Below are 19,876 nucleotides of genomic sequence, written 5' to 3'. Positions count from 1 at the left end.
AGAGTGATCTCCATATAAAGTCCCGCTTCTTTATAATTCCATTCCCTGGTTTTATTTTGTGTGAAATGGATTTTTTTTCTACCTTCTGCAATGAAGCATAATAAATGTGTGTAAAAATCTGAGATGCAGTGTGAAGGGATGCTGTGGGCTTCCGAGGAACAACAAAAGGGGGTTAGTCTCAGAACGCTGTCATAAATTCAAAGTAATCTCACCTCAACGGTATTCTGTGAAAGAGGTTTATCAGTGAAGCGTTATGTAAAATGGGAAATGTTATCATGGTTTACCATTGCAAAGTGTTGGGAAGGACACATGAGTAGGATTCAAACATGTCAATCTGTTAACATTTCTAAATTTTCCTTTACAGAATCAGTGCATGAAGATTCAGTATGTTAATTTAAAAAGCTTAAAAATCGAGGTACCAATCCCTTTAAAAAAATATTCATTAGTCCTGGTTTGAAAAACCAACGGTAACAGTGGCTCGACCCAGAAGTGTAAATACAATGAAGTATGTTAATGGGAAGGTGTGAACAGCATTATGATGCACCAAGCACTTACTGGTAAGACCATGAAATTGACAATTTTTAAATTATAAGGGCTATGTTAATCATTAAAAGCATCTTCCTTAAATGAAAAAACATCTTTAGTGTTAAAAAGCCGCTTTCCTAGAGAGGCAAAAACTGGACCGTATGATGGTACATTTAAACCAGCATGCCGTGGTGTACGTTCGCTTAAACTGGACCGCAAAAACGAAAACCGGGCCCCCGAAACACAGAATGGTCCATTTTTCTAGAGGGTTAGTAAAGGAAAGGAGGGTCAGTAAAGGATTGAGCGCACAAAAAATAGCTTAATTCACAAGTATTCCTGAGTCAGCAAACAGAATTTGGTGCAAACGGAAATGTTAAAATGGAACACTGCCACAGTTGGACGGTTAGTAAATTCACACACACGATAGAACTACTGCTTGAAAACTGTGTAGACCGTGGTAAATGGCAATGGAGTAACGTAATGATCGCTGCTTGACCTGGAAGGGGATTCACGCACCCCTGCTCTGAGCCACATGGAGGTCATGAATGCTTCTTCAACAGTGTGAGGATGTCACTGAACATCTCCTGCGGAGCATCCAGGCCCCAGATGAAGTCCAGGTGCTCCCAGTGCGGGATATTCTTATGGTAAACCAGGTGCTGTATCTCCGCGAGAAGCACAGCCACGTCCATGGGATCGGCCAGCGTGTCGTGACCCCCAGAAAACACCGCCGTGGGCACCTTCACGTCCCGCACGTGGTACAGCGGCGGAGTCGTCTGGTGGGAAAAGAGCAGAGAGCTGTGAGGATCTCTGGAACCAGACTTCTCCGTCTCGCACCCTTCGTAAGGTCAGAGGCGGCGGCTAAGTACGAGATGATAGTCGTCGTACCTGATTGTAATGGGCCAGGTTTCCAGCTCTGCCATAGTTGTAGGCCATCAGCTTCCCAGAATGCACCATCTGTGGAAGGAATGGAGCCGTACCTGCTGAGGACCTGAACCCCTCTTCGATACGTGCCATACGCAGCATACGATGCTTCAGCTGAAGGCTGCAGCGACCTGACAATCTGCATCCCGGACACTGACGTTAACCCTTCGACCGAAGCGCTCGCCCTGTCATTTGCGTTCCCGTCGGCTTCCTTTAAGGAGCGTCACCCACGTTCGCGGCATTGGCTGTGCAGGGTAGGGTCCTTCTCAGAGCTGATGTCATATTCTCGCGTTTTCAGGGCAAAATGAACAAAATCAAATCCCACGCAAAGAATTATGTTTTGTGTGCGTTAAAAAAAAGATATGGAAATGTCACTACGCCAAATTATAAACGCACCCATGTCCATCAGTGAGACATTAATTATTCAATAAAGTAAGAGAGTCCCCCCTGCCCCCCAAAAAAAACATTGTTTCGTGACAGGCTTCTCTGTAGGAAGTACATTGCCACGAAAGATGGGAATGTGTACGGCTCTTTGCGGCGGTGACGGCTGCCGGGACAGGAAGAGCAGATCAAAGACTTCGACTGGGGATTTAGCGGCGGAGCGCTGAGAGTTCTGGGTAAACTGTGCCCAGAAGAATAATGAATAAATCTGACTGCAGCTGTGAACTTAATCCAGGAGATGTGTCCATGGGGGGTGGTAAAGATGTTGGGCTGTGTGATTAGAGTGATATCTCAGTGTGTCATAAATCATACCCCGTCTTTCATTTCTTTCCTTCCGCAGCCTGAGTGAAACTTTATAAATCACTTCAAACCGTCCCTTGGCCGTTGTGACATGTGATATAGGCTTTATATAGCAGCTATATAAAGCCTATATCACATGTAAATATTCTGGGTTGGGGGAAAAATACATATACAGTATATACATAAATAAAAAGATGGAAGCTGCACTGGGCTTGAGATTAAACAGTTTTGAGCTCTAACACAGAACTTGGCCTATTTTCCGGCTTCGGGAACATATGCGTTTGCACATATTCTGTTCCACAGGTGCTGAGTTTCCCATACCTGAGACCAGTGAATCATGTTCTGAACGGATGTCCCAGCTGGGCAGTGGGTGGTGTACACAGGGGTTCGAGACTGGAAGAGGGAGATTGGAGTTAATGAAGGTCGGAGGCAAAGGTGCACTTTGACAGTAAGAACCAAGTCCCAGACCGTATATAGAAATATAGAATGTCTGGCGTATAAATTAAACATGAACATCAGCTGTCGTCAACCGATATTTTCACAGTCGATATCAATGGGAGCGTAAAGCGTGGAGCGTTCCTCTGTATCAGCTTCAAAAAACCGCTTTAACGCAATAGCCAACGCTTATGAAGCTCCCTTTAAAATTTGAAACTACGACCTTCTATGAATTCGTACATGGAGATGAAAGCGAGACCCTGCAATGCGAGCTGATAAAATGGGAAGATTGCGAGCGTCCCGCGACGGCAATATCAGACGTACCATGTTGAGGTTCCTCTCGTCGAAACCACAAATGACGAAGAAGATATTTCCACACAAGAAGGAAACTGGCTGATGGCTACACAACTTGGTGGCAAACCACTTGATCATTTCACTTTGCGGCAGAAAGTCCTTCCTTCCGAAGAAATCCTGCGGGTTGGAATGAAGAGATGGAACGCCGGGCCGTCGCTCAAACTCGGATCACTGGACTACGCACCGATTCGCTAATCTGCCCTGAGCATTAAGAATAACAGTTTTTTGAAAACAATTTGTTTCCTACTTATGTGTGAAGACAAGTCAAAAAGTACCCGCAGTAACGTTTAAGTTGAGCTTTGTTACGAATATTACTGCGGTATTTGACTTGCCATCGTACAACGATACATACATTTCAGAAACACGTTTTCTTTTCCGTTTTTTTTCCCTCACCCAGATGAGGAACTCTGGTAGAAAGGAGAGCTTCACCATGGGACTCTTGGTGTATCTCACTGTGGCGACCGGCGCCAGAGCAAAGAACATCTTGATTTTGCTTGCTAGTTCAGGCATGGTGGAAAATGCTATGAAGGCTACAGAAACACCAGTGATTACATTTGGATGTACAATCAACCTAAACTTACAGCTGCCAAGCATCAGAGATGTACAAAAAAAAAAAAATCAGATGGCAATACCTCAAAGTGTTCTTACATTTAAGTCTCACTAAAGCAACTCACTATGTTAAGGTACCTACAGCAATTTACCCATTTTTACAGCTGGGTAATTTTACCGGAGCAATTCAGGGTAAGTGCTGCTCAAGCGTCCTACAGCAGTGGGTGAGGTTTGAACCGACAGCCTTCGGATCCAAAGGCAGCAGCTCTAACCACTGCACTACCAGCTATCCCAAATTATTGCTCTTACTGTAATAAAAATATCTCCACTACAACTATTAATAGTACTGTAGTTGCTGTAGTTGCTTAGTTGACTTTTTTTTTAACCAATTCATGTAGGAACCCCAACCTCAGCATCTCTGCTGGAAGAGATGTTTAATAATTTAGTGATCAGAAATTGTTGAACAGTGGTTGAACCTTTATGCAGCTACTCATATGATGTACATGGGTTCATATGGTGGATTGTGACAAATTAACTGTATTTTAGAATCACGTGTCGGCATCCAAATCTTTCCTTCTCTTGATGTAATGAGCTCATTGTAAACTGAAGATAAGGACTTCTAGAGAGACTCTTTTTGGGACTAGAACCAACAGCCTACAAGCGATAAGTCAGTATCCTTAGCAACATTCTGCCTTCCAGTTGTCTTACCAATGGTGGTGCCCTGAGAATGTCCCACGTAGAAGATCTGCTCCTGAGCTGTGGTCTTTGTGATGTAGTTCACTACAGCTGGAAGGTCCTTCTTTGCCATTTCATCGAAGCTAACATTGGAAGAAAAAAAAAAAAAAAAAACAGCGCAAAAATTACTGCCTCCTGTTTGCTGGTGTACAGAACGAGTCTCCACAAAACCATGTGACATCCATGACGTCCAACTGCACAAACCGACTACCTGAACTCCCAGAAGGCGTTCTGGTCCGGACTGAGAGAGACGTGTTTCCTGGACCACGTGTTCCCGCGGCTGTTCCCGAGCCACACGTCGTAGCCGGCGTCGGCCAGGACGAAGCCCAGGCTGCTGTTCGGCGGGTTCGTCACCCAGTTGCTCCCGGCTGCCAGAAGACCGTGCTGCAGGAGCACCACGGGTCTGGGTTCTGCAGGACGACACAAGCCGCTGACCTCCGTGACCAAACGGACCATTCCGACACCCAACGCTGACGCGCTCAGTCGACTCGAGTACGAAGACACGTGTACTTTCTGCACTTCGTGCACCGCAGCAACTTTGAATAATAATAAATTCCTTTGGAAAAAATCACAGTTTTTAACTGTCTGGTGTAGGGAGGAATCGGCACCACCAGGGGGAGCAAACCAACTGCACGAGAGCAACTGCGGGGCCTCGGTCCCAAGGGACCTCGAGACTCTTTCGTTTTCTTTTTTGGGACCCTTATCAGGGAGATCTGTCAGAAACAGGATGCTCTGGTCGCCTCGGTAGTACAAACAGTCCCGCAGCCGATAGGATTGTTCTACTTCATACCAGCCATTCTTGTACCCTGCCACTGCCGCCGCCGCCCCTCGCCTCCCGCCTCCCCCCTCCCCCTGCCCCGCCTCCCTTGCCGAGCCCTACCTTATAGAGGGGAGCGCGAGTGAGATTTCACACTTTACGTAAGTGCCGGGGGAGGCCAGTGCCGGGCGCTGATGGGAGGAAGCGGGAGAATGAGCTCTGCTCCCTCGCCGTCCCACTGCTCCCTTCCCACTCTGGCGGACTGTCTTTCTCGGAAACGTACACGACAGATATTTCTTCCCCTCGTTTGCCGCAGTACGTCTAATCGGAGGAATCAGCAGAGACCTGCGGAGGCGCACGCTTTTGAAAGGGGCTCCGTGCGAGTAAGAGGCTTACGAGCGGCCCACACCGACACAATGGGATTACGAACTACAGGGTGGTCCCTCCCAACATTCAAAGAACTGGTGACAAGTGCAAAAGTTTTATGACCGGAAAGCTCTTTCTCCCACATTTCCACGTGGCGATCACCGTGACGGCATCTGGAGCTCTCCACGAATTTCGAATCCCGGGTACAGCGTTGCGAAAGAGAAGGGTGGGGCGCTCCTTGGCCGCTTTGTGAAATCAATAGAAGACAGGCCTCGCGTAAAGTCACGGCGTCCAACTCGTGGTTGTCGTCGACAGCGCCGTCCGAGAGGCCCCGTCAACATGTTCCCGCGGACGGCGGACGGCCCGGCCCGCCACACCGAGCACGACCGCTGGCTGAGGTGCACGCTCACACACTCGCGTCTACACGCGTGCGCACAAACACGACCCTACTTGATCCACAACGCTCGTACCCTCCCTCCTACACTCCCGTAAGGCAAACATCCCGATGGGCGCCTATTTATGTGACGTCTGAATACAGTGCATCGGCGAGCAAATTTCCAGCCTCCTTTGAAGACCCTCGGAAGCCTGACGAACATGGGGGGGATTAATAAGGAGGACAAGGGAGTTCCAGACAAACCCTCGTAGAGCCCGACAAAGCGTTCCTAACGACAAACTAATCCCGACATTCTCGGCATCGACACGACGCCTCGTTTGCATTTTGAATAAACTCCCTTCAAACTCAGAAGGTCGAGCGGAGGACGCGGAGTTCATTTTCCCCTTAGTTTAATGAGAAAAATGCAAAATAAAGACATAAGGCCACCATTACCCAGAGGGCAGAGAATCCACCTACACAGCGATTTGTGTCAGCGGGATGAGTTCACATTCAAAATCACACCAGACAATGTGCGGCAGAGGAAGGGGAGCGTGCGCATGCGTGTGTGTGTGTGTGTGTGCGCACGTGGGGTTAAGAGGTGCCATATTTGTTTTTCACGCCGGCTTGGTTTCACAGCTGGGATTATATGTACTCTGGAAATCACTCTGCTCATCAATGAAACATAAAAGCACAAAGGGGAGGAAGCGTACACCGGTGCGGGGGGGGGGGGGGCAATGCGTGTCGTACGAGAGCCGCGCGGCACGCTAACGCACGCTGGCACTGCGGTGGTTGCGACTGTGCTCCTTTCAACACCCTGCCCGCCTGCTCACCGGAGGCTCAGAGCCATCGCGGAGGGCCCCGGTCCTGGCGACCGGGCCGCAGCTAGCAGCCAGGGTGCGAGCCCAGCATTTAGAGTTCGGGTTCTAGTTCCCCTCCCGGCAGGCTGATTGGAAGCGAGGCTGCTTGCGTCCCCCGTGCTGCCGGCTGCCTCTTTCCCACCCCTCGGTCCACCCTCGCCGCACCGCACGCAGCGATTAGCACATTTGAAGCACGATGCTCTGACGCGTGGGCCGGGAGGTCCCCTTCTCGCCCCGCACGCTTTTCCCGATTCTTTTCATGTGACAGAATGGTGTCTTCCATCCTGCGCTGCGTTTGCGAAAATCGCATTCCTTCTGATGAAGCGGCCAGGCGGGAGTTTCGGAGGGAAATTGGGTTGGTGTAGGGGGGAGGGGACCCGGCAGGCCGCGTTTCTCCACATCAGAGAGCGCCGCGATAAATAATTTCGGGAGAAGCCGACACCCTCCCCAGCCAGAGAGCCGAAGGACGAAGGAAACGCAGCGGCAGACTGGGGTGATGTCACTTCTCTATTAACAGCAACTTTGCTCCAGGTCTGGCTGAACGTCATGATCCAATGCAATAATAATAATAATAATAATAATAATAATAATACTACACACACACACACACACACACACACACACACACACAATAGCTGAAACTGCTTGTCCCAAGCAGGGTCACGGTAAACCGGAGCCTAACCCAGCAACACAGGGCGCAGGGCTGGAGGGGGGACGCACCCAGGACGGGGCGCCAGTTCATCACAAGTCACCCCAAGCGGGACTCGAACCTCAGACCCACCAGAGAGCGGGACCCGGCCAAACCCGCTGTGCCGCCGCGCCCCCCTCAATTTATTACATTGAATTTTTTTCTTTTCTTTTACATAATACGTTTGTTCGCTTTGTTCCGGGTTATTTTAATTACGTCAGTTTCCTCTCGACGGACCAGCCTCATCAGATCAGTAGGAACTTCCACACTGAACCCACACGGCTCAAGGCGAACTCTTGCGTTATTCAGTATCGACAAGCGGACAGTAATATTGCTCATATTGAGCCATCCCCACTGAGCAACTCACACGCTGATGGGTGTTTGTCACATGTAAATAATTCATTTGTTTCAGTGTGTCACAGCACTGAGCGAGACACGCGGTCCTGACCGAGCAGCTGAAACGTGCTACTGACTCACAGCCCGTGAACTATGCCGTTTCGTTTTCCACCGTTGGTTCGAGACAACCGAAGGCTCACCGGATGATATCGGCGATCGCTCATCACCACGAGGGACGCTCTCGACACCAGCTGCGATTCCCCGACTGCAATATCCCCCACGCTTCGGAAAACTACGTACGCGTTGACAATGGAACCAAAAGGTACGCCGCGCGGACCTTGGAAATGACTCGTCTCCCATCCCGGCAAAAAAGTTGCTGGAAAATAAAGGCAGAGCAGTCACGTATCATATTTTGTATCATAAATATAAAATGAAAGCCATCTCCCGGCAACAAAGACCGCTGCTTTGTGTGTTGCAGCCTAAGGTTCACTCTTCCATGCTCTTCTGCTATTGATTCAGTGCCGTCATCTCCATTATTTCCTGCTGATACACAAGTCCCTAAGAACACGGTACTGCGGCGCGCTCTGCGGTCCAAGGTGAGGAAAATATCCTTTTCCGCGGCGAAAAGACATCGGTCATTTCTGTAGATCGGAAGTTGTTCTTTACAGAGAAGAGTCACTTGAAAATGCTTTGGGGCGGCACAGTGGCACAGCGGGTAGCGATGGCGCTTCGTAGCATCTCGGGTGAGGGTTGGGATCTGGCTCAGTCTGCGTGTTCTCTCTGTGCTCTTGTTTCCTCCCACGCTCCAGAAAGCTCTGTTTCGTGTGAACTGTGGAATCTAAATTTCCCGTAACGTGTACATGTTTGCGTGAATGAGTGTGTGGCAAGGTCCTGTGATGGACTGTGAAAATCTTGCGATTTTAGCGTGTCACTTGTACATTATGCTCCGTCAAGCTCTTGTTAAACTCTTTGTGTATAAAGCCTGCTTTTTTGACTCAGTCTCCGCTAACATACCATGTGCATTTGGAAAAGTTAAACGAATAAAAATCATTTTTTGACTTAATTTTAACATCATGCTTTGAAAGGGCATGGCCCTTCAGGCAGTCAACAACTTGAGCAGAAAGCCAGATGTGTGTCGTCAGTATGGCCACATTTTAATTGATGACTTTCTGTGTTAACAGTGGATCAGTGACTTGTTTTACTGCAGTACGCTGGAAATATACAGGAACGATGACAGAGGCACCATCGAGGGGGGCGGCTGAGCAGCGGCGACGGCGCTCCGACCGATTTTCTCACAGATGGACGAGTCGTGCTCCACCCACCTCCTGTTGGCGTGCTCTTCGCGCCATGAGGGATCCTGTTGACGCTTAAGATGAAGCCGTCCTCGGTGACCACCTCGTGCTCCTCGGAAGGGTAGCCCCAGAATGAAATGATCTCACTCTGCGGGAAACAGAAGACGCCCCCATCAACCATCTGAACGAGACCACGGCCAGCGAAATCTCAGGAGAGGCAGTAAAACAAGAATCAGGTTTTGGCTTCCCAGTATATCTAGCATATTGAGCGGCCCATTTTCATCAAATAAATACCAAAGGAAACACAAATATCTGACAAAAGGTCCAAGAAAACGGAAAAGGTTCTCTCAGAAAAGCATTCAAGGTAAACTACAATAACGTAATGCAACACGGCATATGTATTCGTGTTTACATCCATGAATTTACCGGACGGTTGTCTCATGAGCGACGTCGTGGTGGGGGAACAAAAGTGCACCCCACAACACAGAGAGGGCTTGGATTCAAACACATGGTTATCACAGCAGTGGTATTTGTCTCATGCCACCATTTTCACGGTAGCTACCTACAGAAGTGACATATAGTACGGGTAGAAAAATGTCGATAAAAAGTAAGTGATGTCGAATAACTTATAAAGCTTTAAGGAGACTGGGAGAGAAATGGGCCCAAAAGAGACACCTTGAAAGCTGGAAGGGATTCAGTGGTTCTGAGGGACAGAGGGAGTTAATTCCCAACATGAACGTCGAAGGTTAGCGCCGAGGACCGATGGGCTTTAGATTTTGGATCCCTTTGTAAGCGGGACCACCAAGCAGTGGGGGAGCGCAGTGGTCTTGCTCGCATGTAGGGAGCGATCAGGCCCTGTAGGTATCAGGGTTATAATCCTTTGTCTTCTAGGCTGCGACCAGAGAGGTCACTGGGTCCAGCAGGAGAGGATATTCTGTGAGTCCATAGGGAATCTTCGCTAATTATCTCTGTCCTCTTACATTTCACAATAACACCGGGAAAACAGCTATTAGAGAGGTGAGGCAGAGCATTTTTATGATTTTCTGTATTCTTAAAAAAATGCAGTTTTAAAAAGAAACATACATCCAAAGAAACTAAAGCACTTCTTTTTTTGCTCAGATCCTTCCACAAAAATCATTAGCAGCCTTCCATTTCCAGGCCCCATTTTCATGCAAGGACACAGTCACACTCCCTCAGTCCTAGATATGATATAAATTCTAATCAGAAACTTCAAAGAAATTGTGCGAGCGTGTTGGATCCAGGCTTGCCATGCAATCTACCCATGCATAATTAAAGGCACCGCAATTTCCCACTCCCCGCGGGTCTCCGTCGGCAGAGTCTACTCTGGGCCACTTAAGGATAAGCTCGCTGCTGGTTCAACAAACACTCAGGAGAGAAGAGGGGAGGGTGGAGGAATCTCACGTGGGGGGCGTGGGGGGAGCTGAGCGAATATATAAACGTCACATGGCTCCGCTTCTTCGCACGACCGTCAAAATTCATAGTTGAGAGGCAGGCCGGCAATCCTCCCGAAGAATGCGTGTACGAATAAGGAGTTTGGAAATAACCATTTATTTGGCTCATGGTTAATCCGTTATGTATTTGCGAAAGCATTACAGATTTTAATGATGGATTTAATCTTAAATCAAGGATAAACAGATAAAAACAATAATAAATTGTCATGGTAAGAGTACCTTGCTGTACTGCAGAATAATCACTGCGCCAGCAAGGCACAATGAACAATGAAGCTTCCCTTATTTGTAAAAGTGCCTTTCTTGAAAGATATCACAACTGTTTGCTCCTCCTATGAAAGGACTCGTGCACTTGCGCACACTTATCTTGCTGATCGTTTGCCGCAATTCTGTTTGATTAAACCTGTCCCGTCATATCAATAAAAAGGAAACGAAGAAAATGGCACCGAAATTGCTGATAACGTTAATTTACCACCTCAAGAATTTAATCTTATTTACCGTGTAAATATTATGCGCAGGAAACATAAAGAAATTAATCCGCCTCGCTAACGGATAGATAATGAGGAAATGGTTCGGCTTCTGTGGCAGGAGATCAACCATTTGCACACTGTTGCCTAAGTTCTTTGGTCACGTGCTGAACTCCATCACCCCAATAACAGGATGTCAAATGGCAGGAGCTCAGATGTGGGGCAAGAAAGCAGAACTCTTCTTGCATTACATCTTGCGCAATTCCTCACACCACTAAACTGCCGCTAAGTGTCTGCTGCTAGCGTTCAGTGTCTTATCTACAAGACCTGATGATCCACTACACCCCAACTAGACTGCGACGCTCCTCCACCTCCGCCCGCTTAGTGGTCCCACGCACAAAAGGTCCAAACGCAAAAGCACAAAGGTTTTCGGTTCTGGTGGTGAAATGACATGCCCCCCCTCACTCAGAACTGCTGAATCTCTCTCTACATTTAAGAAGGCTCTTAAAACTCACCTCTTCCAGACTCACTTCTCCCATGATCCGCAAAGTACGTACCAACCAAGCAATGTCTGAGACCGCTTGTTCCAAGCGGGGAGCCAGAGCCTAACCCGGCAGCACAGGGCGCAAGGCCGAAGGGGGCGGGAAAACACTCTGGACGGGACGCAAGGTACCCCAAGCAGGGCTCGAACCCCAGACCCGCCGCACAGCGGGCACCGGCCGAACCTGCCGCGCCACCGCGCCACCACGCCCCCCTCCTAAGTACATGTAATGTGTAAATGTTCATGCTCTATAACTTTGAGATCATAACTGTTGAATAACGGATACACTTTCACACAGCTACTCGTGTTATGTAAATGTTTATTTAAAAAAAAAAAAATAGTGATTTGGAATCACTATTTATGCAGCACCTCGTGTGATGTGGAAGGTATGCTGGAAAGTAACAAACTGCACTTAAGAATCACGCATCTGCACCTAAGCCTCTCTGTTTATATAATGCACACATTCTACTTTCTACAAGATCTTCTTGAGATGTACGTCGCTTTGGAGAAAAGCGTCTGCTAAATGAATACATGTAAATGTAAATGTTAAGCGAGAAATAGAAAGGACCCTCAGAAATAACCATCTGCATGCTCTACACATGTAAATTCATGGTTGGCACATTGGTACAGCAGATAGTTCTGGAGCCCCACAGCACCCGGATTGTTGGTCTGATCCCTGTTCAGTCTGTGTGTTGCGTGCGTTACGTTACAGTACGTGTGTGTTTCCTCCCACAGTCCAGATATGTGTTTCAAGTGAACTGGTGACTCTAAAGTGTGAATCACTGAATTTATGTGTTGTGTGGATGGGCGAATGATCGCGGAGAGCTGAGTATAGTATATCTAGCAGTGTAAGTGACCTTGGAAAAAAAGGTGCAAGTGAAATTCAAGTTCAAAATTATTGTGCTTCACTTTGGAGAAAATCATCCGCTAAATGAAAAATATGAAAGTCAACCCAAGAAATATAAAGCGCTGCTTCAAAGTATGTGAACCCTGCAATTGCTGTCTACAATATTAAAATAAACTTAAGAAATCTGAAAGTTAAATCTTACAATAAAGTTATAAAATGAATAAATGACTATGATTTACACCCAATTCTATTTACCTACCTGGTATAATCAGTGCAACTTGGGCTTCACTTATTTTTACACCTGCACTGCTTGTGTGTTTCCACTACACGCATGATTTCCTCTAAAGCAACATATGAGTCACATGAGACACACTGATTCTCATCAAATAACCGTTTCGTGGTAAAACTAAAGGACGCAACGGCTTTGCATACTTTCCAGCAGCGCTGAATTACTTTCCAAAGCAGTGTATCTACATACTAATGTTACAGTGAAACTGCACACTGCAGTCAATGATGAGCCTATATTGTACCGTACTTTGTTTTGTCTGTCTGTTTGCCACTTATTATTACTAATTATTATTAAAATTTTTTTTCACGGACACTTTCGTCCAAGGTAACTTGGAATGTTCAATGTGGAGCGGACACCAAACTGTGAATATATATATATGTTCACCGCTTTATACAGCTGGGTAATTTTTACTGTGTAAATTCAGTGTAAGCACCTTACTCAAGGGTATTACAGCAGGAGTGGGGATTCAAACCCAGGTCTTTCGGTTGCAAAGCGACAGCTCTAACCACTGCAGTACCTACTAACTCCCACTTCATACCTATATTCTGTTCTTTAAAAAGCATTATGTCGAAGGAATTTGTTTCCATCCGAAAGACAGAATAAACATTTCTTGTGTGCATAATAGGCTACTTTCCTTTTCTCTTTATTGCATGAAAAGTGGAACAGTGCTGTAGCCTGGAGAATTTTTCCGATTTTCCAAGAAAAACTGTTTGAGGGGTTCTTGGCCCAATAATTCCAGAAATTATTTTTCCCCCTCCTTTAAGTGTGAAAGAGCTACGGCAAATCAAACAGCTTTTAAGGGAATAACTTGGAAGATTCCTAGAAAAATTTGCCAGAGGTTATGTAAATTATGTCGTCTCGGCTGAACTGCACGTGCCTTCATAGCCAATAATTTACAGCGAGGAAACCTACACATGAGGTGTCAGCTGCCCCAAAAATGTACGGTTGTGAATATTTAAAACACCAATGTTAACAAATATGATGGAACAGAAGTCAGAGAAATTCAGTTCGGCATTTTTTGGTAAATGATTAAAATTTCTTTTTTTTTTTTCATTCAGGCGCTGCCAAAGACCTTCAAACATTGGATTAGCAAATTCTACAATCACCAAAACCAAAGAGACAGTTTGGTCCCTTTTAAAACTTTTAAAAGGACCAAACTATCTCTACATTTATTCATTTAGAAGACTCTTTTCTCCAAAGTGACATATAGTGATTATCACCTCGTGCTGGGGTGTCCACCTTTTTGTGCCTGGGAGGCTACAGTCATTATTGTGAACAAGTTCAAGGACTGCCTATGTAAAAATCACAGTAAATGACACACTGAACCTTAATTGTCTAAATTGAAGAAAACTATTCTTGATTTTACTTTAACTGTATTATCCTGTAGGGGGCGCAGTGGGTTTGGCCGGGGCCTGCTCTCTGGTGGGTCTGGGGTTCGAATCCCGCTTGGGGTGCCTTGCGACGGACTGGCGTCCCGTCCTGGGTGTGTCCCCCCCCCCTCCGGCCTTACGCCCTGCGTTGCCGGGTTAGGCTCCGGCTCGCCGCGACCCCACTTGGGACAAGCGGTTGTGTGTGTTATCCTGTAGGGGGCGTGGTGGTACAGTGGGTTTGGCCGGGGCCTGCTCTCTGGTGGGTCTGGGGTTCGAGTCCCGCTTGGGGTGCCTTGTGATGGACTGGTGTCCCGTCCTGGGTGTGTCTCTTCCCCCTCCAGCCTTACGCCCTGCGTTGCCGGGTTAGGCTCCGGCTCGCCGCGACCCCACTTGGGACAAGTTGTTTCAGACAATGTGTGTGTGTGTATATTATCCTGTGACTCAATAGAATTTTTAGTATTTATGGCATGTAGAGTAAATACCAATCGTGTTACAAATGCTGCATTACGAGCAGCAGCGGGATGCACAATGCACCTCCCCGAACTCATATTTAGCTGACATCTTTATTCAAGGTAAATGACAGTGCTAGATACACTGCGCAGGACTCCCTAAAAATCATTAACCTATCTAAACCGCACAGCTATGTAGAGCTGACTCACTCACGCAGTCATGGACCGCAGGAGGAAACTAAAGCACCTGGTGGAAACCCAGGGAGTGACCTGGATTTGGACCCATGACCAAATGCACAGCCCAGGAGCTGTGAGGCACCAGCACTACCTGTGTTGTACCTTTTCAACATTACAAGTGATTTAGTTAGTCTTACAATGTTCATGTTGACCTCTGGATCCAGTCTGTCCGCCCTAGCGATCCTCCTACACTGGATGACCCCTTGGAGGAAGAAGGCCACGGACAGCAACAACCAGGCCATCTTCACTCTGAAAGACACCAGTTCAACATTCATTTGAATTCCAAAAAGAACAGAAATTTCAGTTCCAGCTTCCCCACCTTATAATCAGTGCATCCTGATGCAAATATCTTTAATGTCAGTATTATTTTGAAGTATACAAATACCCTGATGCTTCACCTCTATTATTCCTTCACACTTAAAATTATCAAAAAGAAAAACCTTTTTCCATAATTACTGCATTCTGGCTTTCCTGTAGATAGGAGTTAAGCGTGTGTACTTTTTTCACAGTTGGCATGGCTAAACTAATGAGCTGTATTTTATCGTTTAATTCTCACTCAATGGAAGGATGAAAAGCCAGGTGAGTGGAGGTGACTTCATGAGTACTGGCCCACGCATCTAAAGATCAGGTATTTTTGCAAAGTTCACAAATTAGTTGGGAAAGTATCATTAACTAAAAATAACAACAAAAAAAATAAATGCACAGAAACCACAACTAAAGTTAATCACTGGCACTCATTTAAACCCTATAAATTATTACTTTCATTAGAGCTTATTATTATAATTTGTTTCTGGACTCAGCAGGCTAGAGAACTAACAAACTTGGAATCCGGTCAACAACTTTAATTTAATTTACACGTTACTCTATTATCTATTTATCAACAAAGCTCCTCGAGTATGAATCATTTATGGAAGTATGCCTATCTGATTACATATTCATAAAATATTCACGCTTTATTTTTTAATATTTTAGATCCCACCCAAGTACTACTGACAGCTCTTTAGCAGACCAAATATTAATGAATTTCTCCCTCTTTCTAAGAGTCTTAATCTTTTAATGTTCTTTCACTGCGGGGTCACTCAGTGATTTTTTAATGTAAATGAATATGCAAAAATCTGTGTTCCTAGTAGTTGAACGAAATGACATTTCTCTTCCTGTCATCTCATGGTATTAAGGAAGACAACGTAAACACAGTAAACGGTGTATAAATGTGCTACTATTGCAGCTGTGGGACTTAAAAGCAGTTGATTAATTTTAACTTTTTGAGAAAAGTAAGCCACACTCACCTATGTACAGTAGATCCTCCCGTCGGTATGAAAAGAAGGGTTCGGAAAGTCATGTGACGCACGCATCACGTGACGATGGCCAACCCCGCCCACTGGCAATGCCACGCCCACACTGATCGGCAGTTTCCCAGTGTGCCAATCAGGCCCTTCCGTGGAAGAATTTTTATCTCCTATATGTGTAGGGGACTTCTTAGAATTTAGTACTAAGTATTTTTTTTTAAACATCTTATTAAACGATTCAAACACTTACAATACAAGAACATCAATCCAATTTAGTACTCTAAGTATACCGTGTGATCTCACGCTACAGAAGGGAAAACGATACGTCAAAGAATGACGGGATACAAGATAGTGATAGTCTTATGAATAATTCTGGTACAACAATGATTGCACTTTTACTTTTTTATGTAAAATAAAGCCAATTATTGTCAAAATTGTCTATAATTTCATTCCAAATAGTCTTTATTTTGTGTACTTTAAATCGATTAGTTAAATATTTTAATAAACCAAATTCAAACGGAATTCAAAACTAACAATATTAAACCGCTAAATTGTGATTAGTTTTACTGGAAGACTGCTGTGACTAAATGTACTTTAAAACTGATCTCGGGAAACTTTCTAGGTTGGCCAACGGCATGAAAAGTTTTGTAATGTAAATTAAAATTCGGATCAAAGTTCCACGTTAGAGAAGACAGCAGTTTAGTTGGCTGTTTCGGTCGGCCAGCAACATCAGCGCTTTTATTATCAAAAGAGGTTAAAGTTCGCAGTTACAAAAAAAGACTTTTTTTCCCTCTTTTTTAACTGCAGATGACACAGGAATTCAACGAGATCGTCGGTTGTAAAACAAAATGTAATTTGATTCGGACAGAGTTTAAATTTTCAGACAAGCACCGGAGATGGGTGCATGTTTTGGTTGGCCAACAATATACTGAGTTGTGTAATTCGGGAAGGTCGATAATACTGAAAAGCTACCGGTGCCGGATTTCATTGCTTCGTATTTATTTTTTTGCTATACTAATGTCTCGAGTACTTATAGTCGGTGCAGGGCTCACGGGCAGTGTGTGCGCTTGCCTTCTGCGTAGAGAAATGCCGAATAAAGTTAGCATTGTTGTGTGGGATAAAGCTCGCGGTGCAGGTCAGTTACATACAGGTCATGATGAAGTTGTTTGTAACCTACTACACTCTTTTTTTTTTCCTGACCACGTTTATTTGTCCGCATCTTGTTTTGCAGTAATAACATGATTTTGCTGTACAGTCAGTGTGTCGAAAGGCGAGGTTTGCACAAACGACACACACTGTGTGTTGAATATTTATGTTTCTAGTATTTATCGAGACGTGATGATGAATATTTATGGTAAAGTATTCTGTGCATACGGGTTATTAAGAATCGTGATAGTTTGACACGCATGTTATTATAACCCATGCTCAAAACAAACGGAGATTCTGACTTTACACGCGTTATTGTTCTGTTTACTTGTTGCCTTCGGACGCGCGCGCGTACGTACGTACGTGCGTGAAAAAAACGCGTCAATCGTCGTTTACCGCATGTCCAGTTTACTCCTGGTGCCAAGAAAGTGAGACTTCGCCTGAATTTGGAACATTTTCAGTCAATTAACTGAAAGCGCCGAACATATCATTGTAACAGGGATGTTTAACAGCTTTAATTCACCACTTTCAATAACGGAGAAAAATTCTGTAAGTTCTGAGGTGTCCTCCGGTTTTTTCGCACACAGTGAGATGGCATCCTGTTGGCCTTGTGGGCTGCACAGTGCTTAGGTCCTTGAAAGGGGGGGGGGGGAGGAAGTAAAAACCAGGGAAAAAAAAAAAAAAAAAAAAAAAAAAAAAAAAATAGGACTAAGACACAAAAATGTAATGCAACTAAACCTTCAAATGTACATTTCTTTAAAATTCCAGAGTTTCTAGGCCTTTCCTGGGAAAGGCCCTTTCTTTCGCTCTTTCGTGAATCATGTGGTTTAGCATGAGAACAGTTTACGGTGCAGCATGTCAATCGGTGTAATTCAATTACCGTTTACCCCGCTTTTTTTTGGCGTGACGGGCCTACAAACGCCAAAATCCAGCCGGCAAAGGAGGTTGTGTTGTTTGTTCCAGGAGGAAGAATGTCCACCAGCAGAAGCCCCAGTGACCCCAACTGCACAGCTGACCTGGGTGCTCAGTACATAACCGCCACACCATATTACGCCAAAACGCATCGAAGGTATTGCTCCAAGAAGCGTCCACCTTAATATCACATCAGGCGATGGCAGCATCAGACAGGTGTGCTTGCTGATTGGAAGTGAGACGGCTTCCTTCCTGTGATGTGTTCATGGGCATCTGTCTTAAAAAGTTCTAATTCAAGTGTGACCATCCTTGATTTTTTTTAAGACCACTATCCACCGAGATATTTACATTTTTTTCATTTAGCAGATGCTATCCTTCAGAAGGATGCACGGTAAACTCGGGGTCAACAAAAGTGCATTCAACAGCAGACGAACGGCTTTAGGCACAGACGTTATTGGTCAAGTGCCGGTTGTTCAGTATCATTTCGCTGGTACGTGTTACTAAAATGCTATAGAAATGAGATTCAAATTGCAAATACATAAGCAATCATAGCAGATGGTGTAGGAAACAATCTTATTAGCACCTGATTTACAGCTAAAACACCACATGTGGTGATATTCTGTCCAAATAATTATTTCAACAAAGCAATTAAGAGCTGATCCAATGGGGAAAAAAAACACATTATACACACTGGTGTTTAAGAAGCAGAGCTGGATCAGTCTGGTTCAATCATAAATAAACAGTAAAAGAAATTAAAGTTCTGGGTTCTTCTACATATTGATTAATATATGGTTCTCAGTGTCACAAAGTTAGAACAAAGGGTGTTATGGAGTTGGTTGTTACCATATGTGCAGTGATAAAGGAGATGCTCATTTGAAATGCTAATTTAAGACATTTGGCACATTTGTACATTTCAGTCAATTAATTCTTTACTTGAATAAAGTGCATTCAAACTCAGTCTAGTAGTTATTAGCCTGTTTTTAAGTTCTATGAAAGGTAGCAGGGCTATTCTTGAAGGGATGTGTATACTGACTTTTCCCAAAAAGTCTTACCCTGGTTTAATGATCAAATTATCTGATATGTGTACTATTTATAGCTACAGCTAGAACTCAGTTTCCCCCAAGCTGTTATACTGAATAGATTTTTTTTTGCATTTATGTTCAGATGTTCTTTGTGATAGAAAAGTGCAAAAAATAGCACAACAGTGGAGTTAATTAAATAGTTTGAAGATGAGGTTAGAGCAGAAACTTGCACATAAAGGGCTTTCAGGAATTGAGTTTGACACCCTTGCCTTAAGCTTTCATCAGTTTTTGATTTCATTTCACTGCCATGTCTGCTCAGTTTTGTGAATAATTGGACTCATCTGGATCTGTTTTGGAAATAACGTTTTTTTTTCCTTCATTGAAAAAATATGCATTCGACTTTTTAAGGCTGAGTTTGTCATTTTACGGAGTAATGAAAGAAATTTCAAGGGCTGTGGCAAGAGTTGTGTCTGTAGTCTATTTGTATTTTAACTCGATCAACATGGTGTGCATTAAGCAGGAATCCCAAAGGTAAACCAGTGTTCTTTTTTCATTGTCTTTTTTTATATGTTGCATGTTGTGAATGTCACCACATGTTCCTCAACTCCTCTCTCATGTCTGGTTCTGTTCTACTTAAAAATGCTCCAAAATGTGTATGCAGTCCTGTAACAAAAAGGGAAGAGCTCATGCATATAGACATAAACAGATATGAAATACAGTTGGTTGCATGTAATTCAGAACCCAATACCAGATGGACAGTGTTTAGTGGAAACTTTTCTACTCACAGTGTGGACTCAGGAGTACACCTTTATAGGACATTGATGATGATTTAACCATTCAGTCAAGGCTGACTTTTGTTCACTTTATGGATCATCATTTTGGTTGTGACCCATAAAGTATTTTGGCAAAGAT

The 19,876-nt window shown here is 44.8% G+C and overlaps 2 protein-coding genes across 6 annotated transcripts in view; one reads left to right on the top strand and one right to left on the bottom strand.

Annotated features, from left to right (window-relative positions):
- Positions 1–70: 70 nt before the first annotated feature.
- lipf (lipase, gastric) lies at positions 71–15,947 on the bottom strand. Its single transcript, XM_018761233.2, has 10 exons — positions 15,885–15,947; positions 14,736–14,847; positions 8,960–9,077; positions 4,472–4,670; positions 4,234–4,343; positions 3,370–3,506; positions 2,947–3,093; positions 2,509–2,580; positions 1,411–1,479; positions 71–1,298 (listed from the first exon to the last, which is right to left on the bottom strand). The coding sequence occupies exons 1-10, from the start codon at positions 15,935–15,937 to the stop codon at positions 1,065–1,067; spliced, it is 1,251 nt and encodes a 416-aa protein (XP_018616749.1). The 5' UTR covers positions 15,938–15,947; the 3' UTR covers positions 71–1,064.
- Positions 15,948–16,818: 871 nt separating this feature from the next.
- rnls (renalase, FAD-dependent amine oxidase) overlaps positions 16,819–19,876 on the top strand; it is a 38,246-nt gene continuing 35,188 nt past the window's right edge. For 3 of the 5 annotated variants that reach the window (XM_018761116.1, XM_018761118.1, XM_018761115.1), the window contains exons 1-2: positions 16,819–17,019; positions 17,994–18,099. In XM_018761116.1, the coding sequence (XP_018616632.1) occupies positions 16,902–17,019; positions 17,994–18,099 (224 nt within the window). In that variant the 5' untranslated portion in view covers positions 16,819–16,901. Of the gene's footprint in view, positions 17,020–17,308; positions 17,580–17,993; positions 18,159–19,876 lie in introns of those variants that run through there. The other 2 variants (XM_018761117.1, XM_018761119.1) reach the window with 2 other exon arrangements.

This window comes from Scleropages formosus, chromosome 24, assembly GCF_900964775.1.
Source record: "Scleropages formosus chromosome 24, fSclFor1.1, whole genome shotgun sequence".
In the NCBI taxonomy this organism is placed as follows: domain Eukaryota; kingdom Metazoa; phylum Chordata; class Actinopteri; order Osteoglossiformes; family Osteoglossidae; genus Scleropages; species Scleropages formosus.
The sequence above is the reverse complement of the archived record's forward strand: the minus strand, read 5'-3'. Positions and strand labels throughout refer to the sequence as shown.

Excerpts from the sequence above, each read along its gene's own strand:
- lipf (XM_018761233.2), bottom strand. The coding sequence starts at position 15,937 with ATGACTTTCCGAACCCTTCTTTTCATACCGACGGGAGGATCTACTGTA. Across the intron at positions 4,671-8,959 it reads GAAGAGCACGCCAACAGGAG|AACCCAGACCCGTGGTGCTC; the intron begins GTGGGTGGAGCA and ends GTCGTCCTGCAG. Across the intron at positions 3,094-3,369 it reads TACCAGAGTTCCTCATCTGG|GATTTCTTCGGAAGGAAGGA; the intron begins GTGAGGGAAAAA and ends TCCAACCCGCAG.